Source organism: Carettochelys insculpta, chromosome 10 (genome assembly GCF_033958435.1).
Source record: "Carettochelys insculpta isolate YL-2023 chromosome 10, ASM3395843v1, whole genome shotgun sequence".
Classification (NCBI taxonomy): domain Eukaryota; kingdom Metazoa; phylum Chordata; order Testudines; family Carettochelyidae; genus Carettochelys; species Carettochelys insculpta.
In genome coordinates this window covers 31,528,612-31,547,380 of record NC_134146.1, presented here as the reverse complement: position 1 = coordinate 31,547,380, position 18,769 = coordinate 31,528,612, and the positions used below count along the sequence as shown (strand labels likewise).

The 18,769-nt window shown below is 44.5% G+C and overlaps 1 protein-coding gene across 1 annotated transcript in view; it reads left to right on the top strand.

Moving 5' to 3' along the window:
- The first annotated feature begins 2,350 nt into the window (after positions 1 to 2,350).
- LOC142018283 (uncharacterized) overlaps positions 2,351 to 18,769 on the top strand; it is a 30,278-nt gene continuing 13,859 nt past the window's right edge. The window contains exons 1-8 of the mRNA XM_075003949.1: positions 2,351 to 2,615; positions 10,839 to 10,870; positions 13,355 to 13,402; positions 14,159 to 14,209; positions 14,679 to 14,708; positions 17,680 to 17,721; positions 17,815 to 17,858; positions 17,963 to 18,012. Coding sequence (XP_074860050.1) covers positions 2,578 to 2,615; positions 10,839 to 10,870; positions 13,355 to 13,402; positions 14,159 to 14,209; positions 14,679 to 14,708; positions 17,680 to 17,721; positions 17,815 to 17,858; positions 17,963 to 18,012 — 335 coding nt within the window. The 5' untranslated portion in view covers positions 2,351 to 2,577. The remainder of the gene's footprint in view (positions 2,616 to 10,838; positions 10,871 to 13,354; positions 13,403 to 14,158; positions 14,210 to 14,678; positions 14,709 to 17,679; positions 17,722 to 17,814; positions 17,859 to 17,962; positions 18,013 to 18,769) is intronic.

The window sequence follows — 18,769 nt, the reverse complement described above, 5'->3', positions numbered from 1 at the left end:
ATGTGACAGTTTGTCAGTTCATAACTTCTAGTTGCTGTGATGCAATTGTTATATCATTATATTTATATAATTGTTATACATGGGCTGAAGCCTGTATCTGTCAAATGAGGAACAATGGAGAGTTGTTAATCTTACTCTTTGTACGATGATTGAGCCATTGAAGGTTTGGTGAATCTGGGAGAAACTATTTCTCTTCTGTGCCTGCAGGGAGTGATCAGTGAAGGGTAATAAAAAATAAACTAGTTGTTGATAGAAAAACATAAAATTCAGAGACTCACTGAGACAGGAGTAAGCAGCTTTGTGTAAGACAAGAGAAGAGTTTGCCAGGCTTTTCTAACTGCAGACCAGCCAAGGTCAGAGAAAGCTAGCTGACCTAGAGCTCCATGTTTCTGATAGGAAGTCATAAACTGAACAGGCAAACCCAGGACACTCTGGAGGGCTCTGTCCAACTACAGAAAAATTTTCAGAGTAATGAGGAGTCAGCAGCAGAGAAATGTGTACAAATTTATTTATTTTGTCTGGATCTCTCTATTTCTTACATTAAGTGAAGAGCAATGGTATTTTAAAATGACGTGCCAAATCTGTGTGTCTGTTGGTTTGCGTTATCAGGTACTTCTGAAGAGGTAAACTGCAAACCCAAAGTGCCCATGAATCTGGAGCCCTAGGGAGAGGGTGTTTTCAAGCCAAGAGGGAGTGTGAGGGGTCAGCACAGGTCCTGGCGCATAGGCAGTTGGACTGCAGAGTCTCAACTTTCAGGAGTAGGTGCTAGATGGAGGATCTTCACCCCAACTGTATTCCTAGATACCCCAAGGCAGCAGCAGTGCCTGGATTTGTTCAGATTATGCCAGCATAAAAGGGCTTAGAGAGGTGGGTTCCCTCATGGCGTTCTAAAGAGTGTTCACCAGAACAACTAGATCTGTGACCCCCTGTATTTCCTTCCCTTTTTCCTTTTCTTTTCCTCAGTCTTGTCTGTCTTCCCTCATTCCCACTTTTAAAACTGCCTTTCGTTCAATACTCTTTTCCCTTCCTCTCTGCCATCCTTCTTCTTTTTCTCCTCTTGCATTCTTTCCTTATTTCTCATTTTGCTTGCTGCTGTTCTCCATCCCTGCTTTGCTGAGTTCTCCTTTCTTTCCCCACATCCTTATTCCATTTTATTTATTTCTCCACATTCCTATCTCTTTCTTCCATTTCCCTAACTCTCCCTGTTTTTTCCACCAGTAACTCATTGCTCCCTAGCCACCCCACGCCCACCTATCACTAGCTGAAAATGACATTGAAAAATCTCTCTTAAAAGAACATTAAGGTTTCAAAGTCAAACACTCTAAACATACAAAAAAAAACAAACAGAATTAAGGCTGCCCAAATATACCTGTAGAGGTATTGTGGAAAAAAAAGAGTATGGGTTATGTAATTAAAGACTATCATATTACAGACATGGCAGGGTGAAATAAGGTTGCCTGAGGCAACCTTGCTTTTGGAATTTTCTCTCTTTTGAGTAGCTGACACTACAACCTTAATTTTCTTTTAATGCAGATTTTTTTTTGTGGGGTGGGTGTCTTTCTATAGTACAAATGATTGTAGAGGCTGCAGAGGTTATCAACATATGCGGTGGCCTTTCAGTTTTAATCTTCCATTCTGGTAGCAGGTTTTCTGCTGCTACATATAATAAATTATTACTAGGGATCTGCAGTCAATGGAAAATTTTACCTCCTTTTGGTTCTATCATGTAATCTTGGAGTACCCAAAATTTCTACTGACCTAACAGGACAGAATTTCGCTCCTTGGTGTGCAGGCTAGAGGGAGACTTTTGACAGAAGTCAGTTACATCAGTGTAAATCCAGAGGGGTTTAATTGGGTTCAGTTTGGCTTACCGGAATACTTTTAATTATTTTAAAAAGTTTCCTTTCGCAGGGAAAAGACAGTTCCTGATTTTGGAATGCCTTCCTCATGATTTTTAAATGGATGAGGTTGAAAATACTGGGACTGACATGGCCTTTTAAAGAAGCGTGTTAGGTGGTATCATGAGCTCACAAATGTTCCTGGTAGGACTAGAGCAGGGACTCAGGTACTACAGTAATAGAGCCACATGTGTAGCCGTAACACAATGACACCTAATCCGCAGATAAGCTTTTCAACAGCAGATGTCAAGGTGCTTTGGAAAGGAGGTTGCCCTCACGCCGCCTAAAGGGAGGCAACTCCCCCACGGCCTCCCAGCAGGCCGGGCCAGGGCTAGAAGGGGGCTCTCCCACCGTGCGGGGACTGCTCCCTGCCCCCAGTGCGCGGGGATGGTGAGGGAGGAGCAGCCCTGACGCTGGGAATCTGCCGAGCGGCGCCCTCCTGCCCGGGATTCTCCAGTCCAGGCTCCGGCCCGGGCCCTTCTTCCTGCCCGCGGGGCGCTGGGGCGGGGCGCCCCCCCGGAGCAGCAGCCCTGGCGGACGCGCGCTCCCCGGGAGAACTGACCCGGCCGCTTCGCCGCCGTCCCGCCCCCCGCTTCCCGCGCTCAGACGTGCATCCGCCGGGCGCCCGCAGGCTGCGCCGCCCTTCGCGCCCGCCGCGCGGGGAGGCGGCCCGGCCACGATGAGCAGCGGGCCTCAGAGCCAGGAGGCGCGGGGCAGGTGAGCGGCCGGGGATGGGCAGCCCCGGCAGCGGGACAGCGCGCGGAGGGGGCCGCGCTCTCCAGCCCGCCGGCTGCCCGGGCGGGGGGCCGCGCGGGGCTGGGGCAGGAGGCGGCCGCCGCCGCCGCCGCTCAGGGACAACAAAGGCGCCATTGCTGGGCACGGGCAGGGGAGGCTGCGCTGGGCACAGGTGCGCGCGTGTGTCGGGGGGTGGGGGGACTGGATGCCTGGAGACAGCCAGATGCAGCGACGCCTCCGCCCCTCCCAGTTCCCAGCCTGCAGGGAGAGACGGACAAGCCCTGCTCCAGGCTGCCGCAGCGGGAGGAAGGTCCTGCCCCGGGGCCCAGCCTGCCTGCCCAGCGCCCAGGCTAGCCTCCCCCGGGCAGCTGGCTCCCCCGCCGCCCCAAGCTTCCTGTCTTCTTCCGGCCTGGTCTTTTAACCCACCCAGTAGCACTTCTCTACAGGGAGGCAGTTACGCGGCTTATTGCAAGGGAGATGCTCAAATCCTAAAGGGTTGGGTACCATACAGTAACCCAGCTACGTAGAAGATGAAATCGGATTTTTGATGGTGTTTGTGGGGGAAATAGGTGCTTCCACATTACTTCCTCAAGTTAATTTGTTCAGGTGTTTCTTCTGAGGTGAAGTGCACAATCGTTTCTGGTCTAACTAGTTTTTCATTGATTTAAAAAATTTACAGAAAAATCTGGAAGAAAACATTAAGAGGACTCTGTATGCAGGGTCTTTGTGATCCAGATTTTTAACAAGCTCCCAAAATACCAAATGCTTATAGATTTGTAAAGAAAATTACAAATTTTCCCTCTAAACCAATTTCAGCCATTGGATGTTGTTCAGCAATATATAGAATTCTCAAATTTATTTGTCATTCAGCATATGAAATGCAGTTATCTGATGGGTTTGAAGTGCACATATAAAAGTAAAACAATAAACAACCCATAACAATGTCAAATTAAATTACCCTTTCCCATTAATTCTATGTCCTCCCTAAGAATATTTTCTCCAGGCATTGTTAAGTATGAGTACATGGATCAGCCTTACAAATATTGTGGTTATGTGGGTTTTTCCCAAGCACTTCTTTGCTGTTTTTTCTTAAATTAATAAAAATGTTTCTCAAAACAATTGCCCAGCCTCCTGTCTCCTGATGTTTACATTTAGGGATGGCTAGTGAAAAGACCTCAGCTGCCATCAGCTGCTCTTGGGGGAATTGCGTGCTGTTTAGTTTGTTTTGTAAAAAGTAAGAACAAGTGTTTGCACTATGTAGTATTAAATTCAACAATTTCTATGCATAAATGTTTAGCTTTGCCTGCACAGCTGTAACACTGTTTAAAATATCTGCAAAATAGTTTCAGTTTCTGTTCCAATAGGCCTGAGTATCAGAATCTTCTGGTTAATATATAGAGCACAGTGACATTGTAGCAGAAGACCAATCCATTTCATTTAAATAGTAAATGGCTGGTCTTGGGTAAAATCCATTATAATGAGTTGCATCTAATTTTTTCTTTGTTTAATTTTTCCTGCCACTTTTTCACTGGCGAGTATTATTGTTGGATTGAAAGGAAGTGAGGAAGAAATAAAAAGCAAAAATGGAAACTTTCCAATGAAGATTAGCTCTTATTTAGTAAAACCAATGCTCAGAGTCTCAAATATATGTCAGCAGTTCATGGGTAGCAAAATGTGAAAGCAACACTGACCATCTTGAAAGTCCGAGGAAGAATCAATTTTACTTTGTAGTAAAGAATTATAGGAGCTGTTGTGGGACTACCAATGATTGTTGCTAAATGTCCAGTATTTGTAGTTCAGGTTATTTGTACTTATTGCATCAGATAAGCAGAAGTAGCAGCTAGTGGTCCTGATCTTCTGAGTTCCAAACAGGTCTGGATGAAAGAGGAGTTGCAGGAAAGCAATGAAAGTAGTGGTTTCTGTGGCATCTTGAGATAGAAAAAGGCCACTGCTTTGTATAACCTCTCTGTGGTCTCCCAGGATTTATCTAACAGTAGCTTCTTTGCTAATGAAAGCACAAGCAGTTTCAGTCATCCATATTCTGAGACTTTTCTGCTTAGTATAAAAGATAAAACTAAAGTCAGTTATACAACCCCATTTGCCTGTTTATCATTTCACCACAAAAATAACTTAAGAGTTTAAAGTTTGAATGCTGATTATTACATACTAATATTTACTTAGAATGATTTAACTGAACTACAGTTGCTTTGAGAAAAGAGAAAACCAACTAAAATCTTGGGGGGCATTAACATATTTTCAATAAAATACTCATGTATCAACTTGTACATGGATCTTCCCCTTTATTTTTCTGAGTTGTCTACCTGTATGTTACGTTAGAAAGTTTAAACTGCGTTCAGAAAGTTAATTACTTTGGTGTGGAGTGTGCTAAAGATTGTCTACATTTTTTTTTTTTTTTTACGGAAAGATGTTGTCGCTAATGGCCATTTTGCATTTGAGTGATTACCCTGGCAACGTGTCAGAAGACAAATGACACCACAGAATTTTGTCAGAATGCCAAAGTTCAGTGCACCAAAGAGCGTCAGCTTCAACAGAACATCAAACTGACCTGATTGGAAGAAGCAGTGTGCATATTTCTGCATAACAGCTAAACTTCATGAGGAGAATGGGGCAGTGCATTGTAGTTCTGTAGTCTACGCAAGGACCATGGACGGGGAGACTGAACATATCATAAGTCCTGTTGCTGTGGGGTTCAGGGGTTCCCAAGCACTGCACCCTGTCTGCAGGCAGGAGTGACTCTCACTCAGCAGGTAGAATGGGAAGTTTGTTAGTCGACAGAGGCACAGCTCAGTACAGAGGTGTCAGTACAGCAGGCAGAGACAGTCATTCCAACCCATCTTGGGGAGAGGAGCCAGAGGGGTGCGCCATCTGGGGTCTAGCTTCCCCTCAGCACAGGCTAGCTGCCTTCCCACTCTCTCCCCAGCTTCTAACTGCTGCCTGCGATTCAAAACCCTGTGGATCTCCTCCCTGCTCTTTGCTCAGGTGAGAGGTGTTACCTGCCAGATTAGGTTACAGCCCCAAGGGGGGTCATCCTTAGCCCCTGTGAGCTGCTCTCCCTGTCACACGCATATCCGGCCTGACCCTCATACACCCACCCCTCACTCCATCACACCTTCTTTAAAAAGTTGATCCACAAGAATAATTATACCATGCTGCTGGCTGAGTTTATGAGTTTTTTGTACCTCACAGCAATGTGATTTATAAGCAAAAATTTTTCTACCAGCATGTCCAAAAAATGCAAGGAGTCTGGATTCTTTTATAAGAGGTTCATATGGCATGGCAAAAAAATGTGAGTTTGGAGACGAAGAGAGAAGAGCACATTAGACACAGAATAGATATTAGCATTTTAGGTCAGGGATTTCAGAGAAACAGCAAGTTAAGAGAGATTTAACCTTTCACATAGCAACAGAAGTAGCAAGCCAACTAGAAATTATTTAAAAAATCAAAATAGAGACCAGTGGACACTGGAAAGAAACCTAGAAGAACTGAGCCACAAAGAGAATCAATATAGGAAATACAGCACAGCTGAAAAAAACAAATGCAATAAGTTCTGAAAGCACAGTAGGGCAGACCCCAGGCAAAATCTAATACTTTTCAGACTAGATGCATAAGGTGTGGAAAAGATCACAGTCCAAAACAGTGAAATACTGTAAATCCACCAAAATTGGGCATTTTGCTTCTGTCTGCCACAAACCTCAGTGCCCTGAATATGGATAGTACTTTGGCTTCAGTTTCAGCCTTGAGTCCTATCAAGGTGACCCCATTAAAATGGACTTGTGACCAGTGTTTCCTGTAAGCTGAGTACTTGGACAGCTGCCCAGGAGAAATTCAGGTGCCACGTAGCTAATAAACAGAATACCCACAAGCCACCATAGGAGGCAACATGTTTGTTTTGGTTGTGCGCCTGCGCACATGCCTTGATGGACATAACATTTATTCCTCCCATGCATGGGAAAAAGTAGAGGAAACGCTGTTTGCAACTCTGTGTGTGGGCTGAAGCCTGGAAAGGGGTGGGCTTCAGAGCCCAAGCTTCAGCCTGAGCCTGAAACTGTGCACTGATGTTTTTACTGTGGTATGAGCTCTGCAAACCTGAGTCCGTCAACCCAGGCTTTGGACTCACTGACACTTGATATGTATTTATACCTTGTGAATCAAGTCATTTTTCCATAGCTGTGTCTACACTCGCAAGTACTTTCGAAAAATCTGTCACTTTCGAAAGTGCACATGGAACATCTATACACAAAGTGCCATTTCAAAAGTAAATCGAAAGAATGCGGCTTCGTTTTCGAAAGTGTTCCTCCTGTCCCATAATAGGAAGAGTGTCCTCTTTCAGAAGATCCTTTTGAAAGAAAATGTGCATAGACAGTCCACAGGCCGCTCTTTGGAAAGAGCAACGAAGGGTCCTGTGGCACCTTATAGACTAACAGAAAAGTTTTGAGCATGAGCTTTTGTGAGCACAGACTCACTTCAAGTGAGTCTGTGCTCACGAAAGCTCATGCTCAAAACTTTTCTGTTAGTCTATAAGGTGCCACAGGACCCTTCGTTGCTGTTACAGATCCAGACTAACACGGCTACCCCTCCGATCTTTGGAAAGAGTGGTGCTCCATGGCGCTGGCCAGCTGGCGCGTGGAGACACCCTGGCTGGTGGTAGCAGGGTTCTATAGTATCTGTGTCCAATCACGTTTAAAGCTGCATGGACCCAGGAGCATTGCGGTAGGAAGCTGAGAGTGTCCTAGGAGCAGCCACACAATGAGCTCCTGCAGCATGCCCTCTGAGCAGCTCCAGAGCAGCAAACAGCATGCATGGCCAGCAGCCAGCCGCCCCAAGCCCCTCACAGGACTCACAGGACCCCAGCCAACCCCACCAAAAAGGCACCCTTGCGGATGGAACCAGAGCTGAGGGACCTGCTGGGGCTCTGGAATGAAGAGGACCTGAAGGAAATGGAGGGCAAGTGGCAGAATGCAGCTGCCTTCGCCTGCTTGTCCAAAGGTCTGGTCGCCCGTGGACACCCTGCCCACACCCCCAACAAGGTCTGGAGTAAGGTGAAGGAGCTGCAGCAGGGGTACACCCAGGCCTGAGACTCTGCCAGCTGCTCAGGGGCAGGTCCCACGACCTGCCCCTACTATAGGGAGCTCCTCAGCCTCCTAGGGCCCAGGGACAACTCCCCACAACCATTCCTCCTGGACACTACAGCAGATGAGCCGCACCCTGGAGATGAGGAGGAGTTCAAACCCCAAAGTAGCCCCATGCACCTGGAGGAAGAACCAGCCACAGAGATCTTCAGTGATGAGAGGGACCTGATCATTGAGCTCCCATCCCAGTCATCGAGCCGGGCGATGGCCAGCTGGGTATCACTGGACCTTGGAAAGGAACCCTCTGGTGAGTACCTGGCAGGGCACATACCCCACAGTCTGTGGGGCAGGGGCACCATAGCTGCCAGCAGGCCACCCACATGCCCAGTGGACCCGGGCTGGACAGCCCAGCTGGCTGTGGCTCCCAGCACACCTCAACAGCCACCAGTGACAGCCAGCACCCACCTCTGTGGACAGTGCTGTGAGCTGCATGCGCTGAGCGGAGTGAGGCCAGATCATGGCCAGGGACTGCTCCACGTGGGTGGGGATCCCCATGGCATATGCAATACCCCACAGCCACCTGCTGCTGGATGAGGGCTGGTGCCAGCAGGGGGTGGGGGGCATGATCCTTGTGCTGTAACACAGGACTGACCATGTTTTCTTCTGTATCCGTTCAGCCACGCTGCAGGAAGGCCCGGAGAGCCTCACCCCCTCTGTGGTCCCAGACAGCCTGGCAGAGCAGGGGGACCGGTCATCACCCCCCCCGTGGCACCACACGGGGCCCAGATCAGGAGGACATGATGGCGGGCCGTCGAGGACGACGCCACCTGTTGCCAGGTGGAGATGGTGGAGCAGCGCCTCTGCATGGAAGAGGCATACCATGTGTGGTGGAGGGCTGCATGGGATGATCTGCTAGGCCACCTGCAGCAGATGACTGGAGTCCTGCGGGGGTATTTGGGGGTCCTGGTCTGCTTGCTCCCCCTCCGCCCCTGCCCCCCTGCTGAGCCTGCCTCCTATCTCCTCCCCACAGCCCACCCCGCCAAGCCTGCCCACACTAGACCCCCACTATGGCCCTACCTCTCCATTCTGCCTGACCTTTCCCAGCCCCGCCAGGGACCCTGGACCAGAAGTGGGAGTGGATTCCGGGGCTGATGGGGCTCGCATCCATCCATCCATCCCTGCCTTGGAGTAGCGACCCCCTCTCCCGTCCCAGTCCCTTTAGAGACTACCTAATTCACATGGAGACACCGTAAATGGTTCTGGTTTCAGAAAGTGCAGAACCATTGTTCTGTGCACTAGCTTGGGTTGAACATGCAAAAATTCAGATGCTTTATGTCACTAGTTGATTTTACAATTTTTGCCTTGGTTTCTTAAATTAAGCATAATAGGTTTGTATCCTTGGCTAGTCTCTGTTGGATTTTGGTGCATATTACATATTTTTTCATATAATTGGAAGTCCGAGCAAAAGAGAGGCCTCCTGGGAGTTTTACAACTAATTTCAGTGTGGCCAGAATTTCAATCCAAGTTTTTGATAGGCTACACATTGAAGGCTAGGCAAGTCTATATTGCATGGTGTTGTTGAATGGGGGAGTATCATTTGTTCTTCTCTTCTAGGAGTTTGAAACAAATTATTATACTTTTAAACAGTTTTCATAATTTCATTACATCTCGTGATTTTAATGTAATTTATCTTATTAGGATGGTAGAGTTTGGATGCCAAATAAGCATTGAAAAGGTAACATAGCTTTAGACTCCTACATTGCAAACACTCATGTATATGAATAATTTTACGTATATTTGCTGTATTGCTGTAGCCATGTTAATTCCAAAATATTAGAGAGAGAAGGCTGGTGAGATAATGTCTGTGAAAGATAGAAAGCTTGTCTCTTTTACCAAGAGAAGTTGGTCCAATAAAAGATGTAATGTCAGCCACCTTTTCTTTTTTAACTTTACATGTGAGAGTACTCACATCGAGTCGAAAGGCTTACTCACATGTGTAAAGTTATTCATGGACCTTGCATCCTAGTCCACCAAATTCTGGTGCTAATGCTTTGGCAGCTTCACTGAAGGCAAGTGAATTGTTCTGTTGAAATTAATGGGCTTATTCAGGTGCATAAAGTTAAACGTGTTTGAGTGTTTGCAGGATCGGGCTCTTAGTTTATAATACATTTGCTGTCCTTCAGATACCCCAAAAATAATGGTATGCTTGTTTTTTTCTCCTTATGTAATATGATAGCTACATTCTGTTATTTTGTCTGCAAATCCATAATGTTTCAGTAATAAATTTTAAAGAAAACTGTTACACTGTGAATGTTATTATTAAAGCGTTGAAACTATTTTTGACATGGATTTGGTGTAATCCTTTACACTTTTTTCTCTTCATAATAGTCAACACCCTTACCTAGTTGTTGTTTTTACTGTGACTTTTTTAACGCTTAAAAGTTTAATGTGCAGACATGGCAGCGCTACTGCAGTAGCTCTTTCAGCTGAAAGAGTGGTAGAAGCACTGGAGAGAGCTTTCCTAGCACTCTATGTAAACCACCTCCACGAGGGGAGTTGCTAGCGGTGATGGGAGTGCGGCTCCCCATGCTGTGGCCTCAGGCCCAGCCAAGAGTTTGCAGGGCCCAGTGCAGCATCTCACAGCAGGGCCCATCTGGCTGGGGAGGGCCCAAGGCAGCACACGAACAGTGAGGCCTGGCTTGTGGGTGGTGGATGCAAGCACAGGGCCCAGAAAATGTGGGGCCCCAGGCAAACACCTTGCTCATCTTGCCCTGAGGCTGGGCCTGTGTAGCCTGGGTCTCACTAGCACTTTACAGTGCTGTAGCTTGCTGCGCTCTACTCTTAAGTATAGGCCTTGCTTATGCGAGCATTTCCCCAGGGAGACTACTCACACTGAGTCATTAAGTGTAAGGCTAGAAGGGATCATCAGATCATCAAGTCTGATGTCACTGGCCACTGAACACTATCAAGACACCCAATACCAAGCCCACAACCAGAATTAGAATAAAGCATTACAGCCCAGAGAAGGCTAAACTAAACTATTGTTGGCAGTAGTAACAGTATATAGCAAAATGTGAACATATATTACTGACATACTTATTGTTTTGTCTTCCAGTGGTGATGATTTTTCCTCTTTAGAAGTGAAAGGTACAGTACTTTTTCAAAATATGCTGTAATTTCAAAAGGATTTATTACTAACTCTGTTGAACTAGAATCAGTCTGATTAACCAAGCAACATTTATTTTGTAACTCATTAATCTCTTGAATAAGAATTTGTAGGATTTTTTTTTTGTTTTCTGTAATTCTGTATTTTTCTCAGATCCGTCATGTATTCTTTTCACATTATTTATAAAAGTATAAAAATATCAAAATAAGACAGGTTAATCATGCACTTATAATTCAGTATGATGACTTAATATAACTTCTGTGTATCACATATAAAGCATGGATTATTCATATAATCTCCAAAACTGCAGTTAGTAGGTGTTTTGTGTAAGAAAGGTCTGGCTGAATTTGACTTATGGTGCCCATATATTTTTAGTAAATGTGTAAAAAGAAATGATGACAGATAAAGTCTGATAACTACAATCAAGGCAGGATGAGCTGTAGAGATGCATTTATAACTCTGAATTCTTCTATGCTCTTAATGACCCCAGTGTGAACTGAGTTCCTTTGTTCAATACACATCTTCATTTTATCACACATATATCCCATTTCTGTGGCCTAAGTTATACAGGAAGTTCAGACTAGATGATCACAATGGTTCTGTCTGGCCTTGGAATCTCTGATAGCTTCCTCTCTTTGTTGGATGCGTTATGTTAATGAATAGGGGAATCAGTAATTCTGCTGCCTTGGCAAGAGTTGTCTGGGTGTGAAAGAGTGAGTGACTTCCTCAAGAATGATTTTAGGTGATTGTCAGGGGTGAAAGTAACTTAAACTTCTTATGGGACTGTCGTATCACAATCCCCCACATCCTGTGGGGAGGTTCTCAGTGCAGGAGGTTGGTAGAAGCTGTAAGGCCACAGTGCCTATAAGAAATTTAAGTTTGATGTGGAGTGTGGGGGAGGGAGGTGGCTCAAGGTAGGGGGTTGGAGGAGTTTCAGTTGGGAGGGGATTTGGGACAGATGGTGGAGATGTGGGGGTGCAGTAGTCATGGCGGGAGCTTGGAGTTGAGGGAGGCTCGGGGAAGGGAGCTGGAAGTTGGAGGTGTACAGGAGTCAGGGTTAGGGTGTCTGAGGAGGGGCTCAGGGACAGGGTTAGAGTGTGGGGGTTGTGGTGCAAGAGTCGGGATTGGGGATGTGAGACAAGGCTGGGGTTTGTGGGGTGTGGTGCAAGTGTCAGGGTTGGAAGATGTGAGCAGGGGCTCAGGGCAGGGGGGTGGGGATGTGAATAAGTGCTGGAATCAGGGCAGGAGGCTGGTGCATGGGGGTGTGTGTGCAGAGAGGGCAGGGATGCTGAAGCCACGCCCCAGATTCATGTTAGAATGCTGCTTCTTTTCCCCTTTCTGTCCCTGTGAGGAAGCCAGAAGATGCATAGTTTGTCCACCCACTACCCTTTCCACCCAGAGTGAGAGGAATGCAGGCACACTGTGCACTTTCCCCTCGCTCCCTGACAGAATGAGAAGGGAAACAGTGAGCAGCATCCCAATATGAATTGGGAGTGGGGAGGGAGATTCAGTGCCCCCGCCACCCTCCCTAGATGGTGCCTGGGAGAGGGCTCAGGGCTGGAGCAGTCACAGACTGGTGGTCGGGCGTGTCCATAAAAAGACAAGTTCCATAAGCGAGTCTTATAATACTTTGAAGGGGAAACAGTAGGGGTACATCCACATCAGTGAGTTTTGTCGACAAAACTCCTGGAGTATCTACACATATAATGCATTCTGTCCACAGAAACTGTCAAGAAAAAAAGCCATGTAGGTGCTTTTATATGTAGATGCGATTTGTCTACAGAAGTTTTGTCGGAGCATCTCTTCTGACAGTAACTTCTGCAACAGACGTTTCTAGTGTAGACATAGCATAGGTGTTTGCAGTAAAGAAATTTAGTACAAAATTTTGGGGATTTAATTTTGCATCCAGCTGTCCATTGTCCTAGTCCATGATTGGTGCTTCTGGGTGCTAGCACGATACAAATAATAAATAATAATAATTATAATAATTGAGCAATTTGAGTGCTATTTTATAATAAAGTTGACAGACATATTCATGAGTTTTAAGTTTTTGCCAGATAATTGTAGACAAGAAAGCTGCAAAAAATAAGACCAATATAACTAGCCAAGCAAAGCAAATCCATAACATGAAGGAAGGGGGAATTAGGGGCATGCAGCCTCTGGCATGATGGGGGAGGAGGAATGAGGGACACAAAGTCCTTGGCATAAGAGGGAAGGAAAGAGGGATTCCCTGAAAGAGAAGGTGAAGGGAAGGTGCAAGTGAAGAGGTGCAAGGAGCCCATGGTATATGTAGTGTACTTGGCTTGCAGTAGCTGTGGATTATGCAGCCCCTAGTGGTAATAGTTTATAGGTGTTGGCCTGTGGACTTTAAGTATTTGTCTGTATTTTAAAACATAATCTGTGTTTTCATTTTTCTTGTGAAACATACACGTTTAATGCCCTGCTGTTTCTTTTCTCTAACGTAGAAAGTTATGGCACTAGAGAGCGTGACTCTGCTCAAGAGGGTAAATCAGGTAAGCAGAAAAGTATTATTCTTGCTACATTGAAAATTGCAACCAGGTAATCCAAATAATACTCTCTTCTTTGAGTGAGGGAAATTTTACTTTTAGGTTTTCATAGAACAGGCTTGAGCTATTGTTCTTGTTCTTAAAGCCATCTAAATAAAGTCTATCACATTGCAGAGGTGTTATGTAAATAAAGGGAGGACTTTCTCATGATATTTTGATGGAGTTAGACTGTGATATAATTATATGCTATTTTCTTAAATTATGTTTGTTTGTTAGCAGCTTATACTTTTTAAATGTAAGGCAATGAAACCTTTTTGCAACACCTTCAATGTCTATGGATCAAATCATGGCTGGTATGTGCAGATATGCTAGAGTGGGGAGAGGGTTCATGACATTCCTTTCCCAGTATTCCTGCTGTGGGCCAGCCATAGCTTAGATGACTGAGCTGGGCGCTTTATGTTATGCGGGGGCTAGAGGTGGTATTTCAGGTAGGCAGGTCCCAGACCACTCAGGGTGTCATAACCAACCTCTTAAATTCTACTCCTTAACCAACAAGAAGTCAGGGCAGATTCTAGAGCATTGGGGTCATGTATTCCCAGCAAGAAAGATCCCTCACTATGGGCTACTGCATTTCTCTCTCTCTCTCTTGTGTATGTATAACTTGTTTCCCAGATAACCTGCTCACAGATCTAAATTTATGTTTTGCTTATCTGTGAAGTTATTTAATTATTATCATGCCTAACGGGATGTAATTTTATTAAGGAGATGACAGTTCTGAAAATAACTCCGAAAGTAGCTCTGAAAGTGAGTCAGGTAAGTATTATGTTGCAAATCTGTATTTCCTCCTCGTCCTTTAAGCTTCTGGACTGATCTTAAATGATTAAAATACTACTATTTATGTACATAATTTCAAATCAGTTGTTTACCGTGATCAGGTCACTAATCAGATTAGTATTTTATGTTCCCAAGTTATTCTTTTAGTCATACATGGTGGAGGATTTACTCTGAAGTTGTTTTATTCTAGAGAAAATACTTGTTGAGATTATTGTTTGTCTCACAACTGTAGTCCGTAGCAACATGAGGTCATAGATACACTTAAAAATTGGCAGCAAAAGTGGCATAACAGGATGAACAGAAAAAGAATTGCAGGAAGTGATTGCTATTGGTGAAAGGGATGCATGTTTTGATATATGCATGTGATATTGCCAGCTATCTATTTATATTTCATACAAGTTGATAATATAATTTGTATTTAAATAATTAGAAGGGTTTTTGTCTGCAGATACTGAGGAGGCAGATGGAAGACAATCAGGTGAGCTTACATAGTTTTGTTTTTATTTCTTTTATAGATGAGTCTTATAATAATTTGTAGGGGGTGATGGATGCAAGAGCATGCAAATGACTCAGTAAAATAATCTTTTGTTCCTGTTCCTCCAAAACCTGACCTTCTTCTGCCTATGTGCCCTCCAGCCTGTCCCTGTGTGAGTTCTGCCACTCCCCTCAACTCCCTACCTGTTTCCTCCATATTCCACCCAGCCACTTCACCCCAGTCTTATTCTCCACCCCTCCAGCTCTTCATCCCAGTTCCAATCACCTTCCCCACGCAGTTCTGATAAGTACTTCTTGTCCCACTATTCCTGACCAGCCGTTCCAGTTCCTGCCACCACTGGCTCTTTGTCTAATCTCATTTACCCAACCCTTTCTGTTGCTGTCTTTCTCCAGTGAATCCCATTCTCCTGCCTCCCCCATCATCGCAGACTCCCTCTGTCCCACCCTGGTCCAGCTCTTCTCCCTTCTGCATTACACTCAGTTTGCTTCTGCCTCCTCCTGACATCCTAGCTGTGTCTACACGTGCACGCTACTTCGAAGTAGCGGCACTAACTTCGAAATAGCGCCCGTCGCGGCTACACGCGTCGGGCGCTATTTCGAAGTTAACTTTGACGTTACGCGGCGAGACGTCGAAGTCGCTAACCTCATGAGGGGATCGGAATAGCGCCCTACTTCGACGTTCAACGTCGAAGTAGGGACCGTGTAGACGATCCGCGTCCCGCAACGTCGAAATTGTGGGGTCCTCCATGGCAGCCATCAGCTGGGGGGTTGAGAGACGCTGTCTCTCCAGCCCGTGCGGGGCTCTATGGTCACTGTGTGCAGCAGCCCTTAGCCCAGGGCTTCTGGCTGCTGCTGCTGCAGCGGAGGATTCATGCTGCATGCACAGGGTCTGCAACTCGTTGTCGGCTCTGTGGATCTTGTGCTGTTTAGTGCAAGTGTGTCTGAGAGGGCCCTTTAAGGGAGCGGCTGGCTGTTGAGTCCGCCCTGTGACCCTGTCTGCAGCTGTGCCTGGCACCCTTATTTCGATGTGTGCTACTGTGGCGTGTAGACGTTCCCTCGCTGCGCCTATTTCGATGTGGTGCTGCGCAACGTCGATGTTGAACATCGACGTTGCCAGCCCTGGAGGACGTGTAGACGTTATTCATCGAAATAGCCTACTTCGATGTAGGCTTCACGTGTAGACGTAGCCCCTGTGTGCAGGCAGGGAGACCACTGAGATATCAGGAGAAACTCTTCCTGCTCTCATTTCTGATGCCCAGTGTTATAGCAGCCCATGTCATCTGGGAGCAACGATGTTTGGAAAAATCCTGCTCAGCCCCTGCACTTTGAAGCTCAAGTGCTCAGTTGCTGCATGGCGATAGCAGATACACAGTTCAATCATAGATAGGCACTGTGAGGGGCTGTAGCATGCTTAATGCAAACAGACTCTTCAGAGAATTTAAAGGCTTGTAACTTGGCCATACTGAGGCACTTTTTTATGTGGGTGGCAAAAGACTTGTCCCTGACTCCAGGATGATTCTCCTATGCCAAATTTTAAACCCCAAGTCTAACTACAGAGCTTCTCAATGAAATGGTTGAAAGATTTTTTTTTTTCTCTTTCAATAAGGGGAAAATGATGTTATTTTCCTTTTGGAAATTGCTGGACCATCTTTTCTGATACTTTGAAAAAAGCTTCAGCCTGAGGCAGAATGGAAAATATTGGCCTGAATCATTAAAGTTTGGCAATGACATAAGCAACTGAAAACAGGGCCATATAATGGGAATGTCAGGCTACCTTAACTATAGATGGCACTAACAGCTCTGCCTATAATATGCACCACTGACCTGATTCTGCAGCCTTTAATAGTGGTGAGTAACATATACTCACATTTGTAGTGCCATTAAGATAACTGCAACAGAAAGGGTTGCAAAATCAAGGTGAGAGAGTTTTAAATTACATGATCAAATTATCTTAGAATGTTTTCAAAACATGCTATGTTATCTAAAGACAATATGTGAGTACAAACTTAAAGACTGTGGCTGTGTCTACACTACAAAGTAAGCAACTTTGAGGTTGAGCATCTTCACACACCCTACTTCAAAGTTTAACTTTGAAGTAGGGCACTAGTCCGTTCCTGGAAATGGAGTAAGGACTTTGAAGTTAACTTGGAAGTAAGGGAAAAATATGTGTAGACTCTCTGCTGGCTACTTTGAAGTAGTGCCTAACTTCAAAATTATCTTTGAAGTTAGTTCCTAGTGTAGACACACCCTGTGAGTTGAATCCACTCTTGAGTAAACTCTATTTTACCTAATAATGAGATTAATTTGCCTCCCAGCTGTTTGCAATGCTTACATGCTAGGAAGTGCAGTAACTTTGGTATTTCCTATATTTTAGGTTCCTAATTCTGCAACTTTAAAATTTCATTAAGAAAGTATTTTTGAATGTATTTATTAACAAATAAATAAAACAATAAAATAATACATAGTTTTTTAAATTTTATTTATTAATAAATACTCAATGTGAGAGCACAAGCACACAAAATACAAATTCTTAAGTAGGCTCTTCATTAATGCCCTCTTTGCGTTTACTTTTGTAGCACAATGAAAGGCGTCTACTCTTCGAACAGGACCTTTTCATGCATTCTAACACTGGAAGGCCATGAGGGACCATTATGATTATCTAACCTCTCATTTTTTTGCGTAGGTCGTTGAAGTCAGCAGAGTTGTGCCAGGACAGATTTGATGTATAATGTATTCCTGAAAAATATCACTAAATTAAGCAGTGGAAGAAACTAGGATCAAGGGAGGTTAGAATGTTTAGCGTTGATGACAGTGTATTAGATATTAAAAAGCTAATCCTTGACTTTACTTTATGCAACAGCTTTGAATAGGGCCCATTTCAGCTTGAGTTTAGTTTTCTATATATATAATTGAGTATGAAATGTGTTTTTTATAAAAGTAATCTTTTTTCATAGATGACTTGAAAAAGAATGAATTGCTACCACTTGGTAAACAGGGTATGAATGAATCTCGTTGAAATTATTCATCTGTTAATTTTTAATATTTTTAAATTTAAAATAATTAATTTTTCTCTGTTTTTTTTCATTTAGAGGCTAACAGCCAAGTTCGCTGTGAACACATCAAGACTGAACATGTAAGTTTTTAAAATCCACATTAGAATTTCTGTTAGTGTTTTGCAAATTTTACAACATTCTGCAAAATTTGTGCTTCATCAAATGTATTAATTTATATTTACAGAACCAGAAAGAGCAAGTAACCCCCAGAAAACTTTCCAGAGGACAGTTTTGGTAGGTATTGTTTAATCTAAGTGGTGGACACTTACAAAATGCTTCTCTCTTCAGCTAAATTACATAAGAGACTAATTTATCTTCTGTACCCTGCTCAGTAATGTGCATGTAATTAAGATGATTCAAAATCCATTAAGTTCTCGTTAGTACTGGATTCGGGGCCCAAACTAGCAAAGCTTAACTTGAAGTATGTGGGCAGTCTTATTAAAGTAATTGAAGTTAAGCATGTGCTTAAGTCTTTTGCTAGACTGAGGCTTCTGTAAAGTATCTTGTTCTATAATTCCCCTTTTTCACCTGAACTTGCCGACATGGTTACGTACTTCCCATTTGGATCTCTGCCTTGCTATAGCTACCCATGCATTTCTGACCTCTTGATTGCAACATGGTAATGTGCTCTGGTTGAGAGTAGTTTTGAATATCCCTCAGGCTGTATCTATACAGTAGGTAGGAGGGCAATTCCCCATCATTGTAAGACATGTGGTAGGTCTGCTTGAGCTAGCATGCTAAAAATGATATGGCTTTTGTGCAGCTTGACCTAGTTATCTGTGCTATTGTGTTCATATTTCTGTAGGGACACATAATATGTGTCTGCTTGATGGAGGAATCATCCTTGTAGCTGTTGTGTCCTCAGAATCTTCAGTTAGGCTTTGGTCCAACATCCATCAAGGGAATTGGGAGCTGTTTTGAGCCCCTCATACAGGAAGCAGCTCTTCACTTTACCTGTATATCAAGCCCTGCACAGGCTTGGACTGCCTTC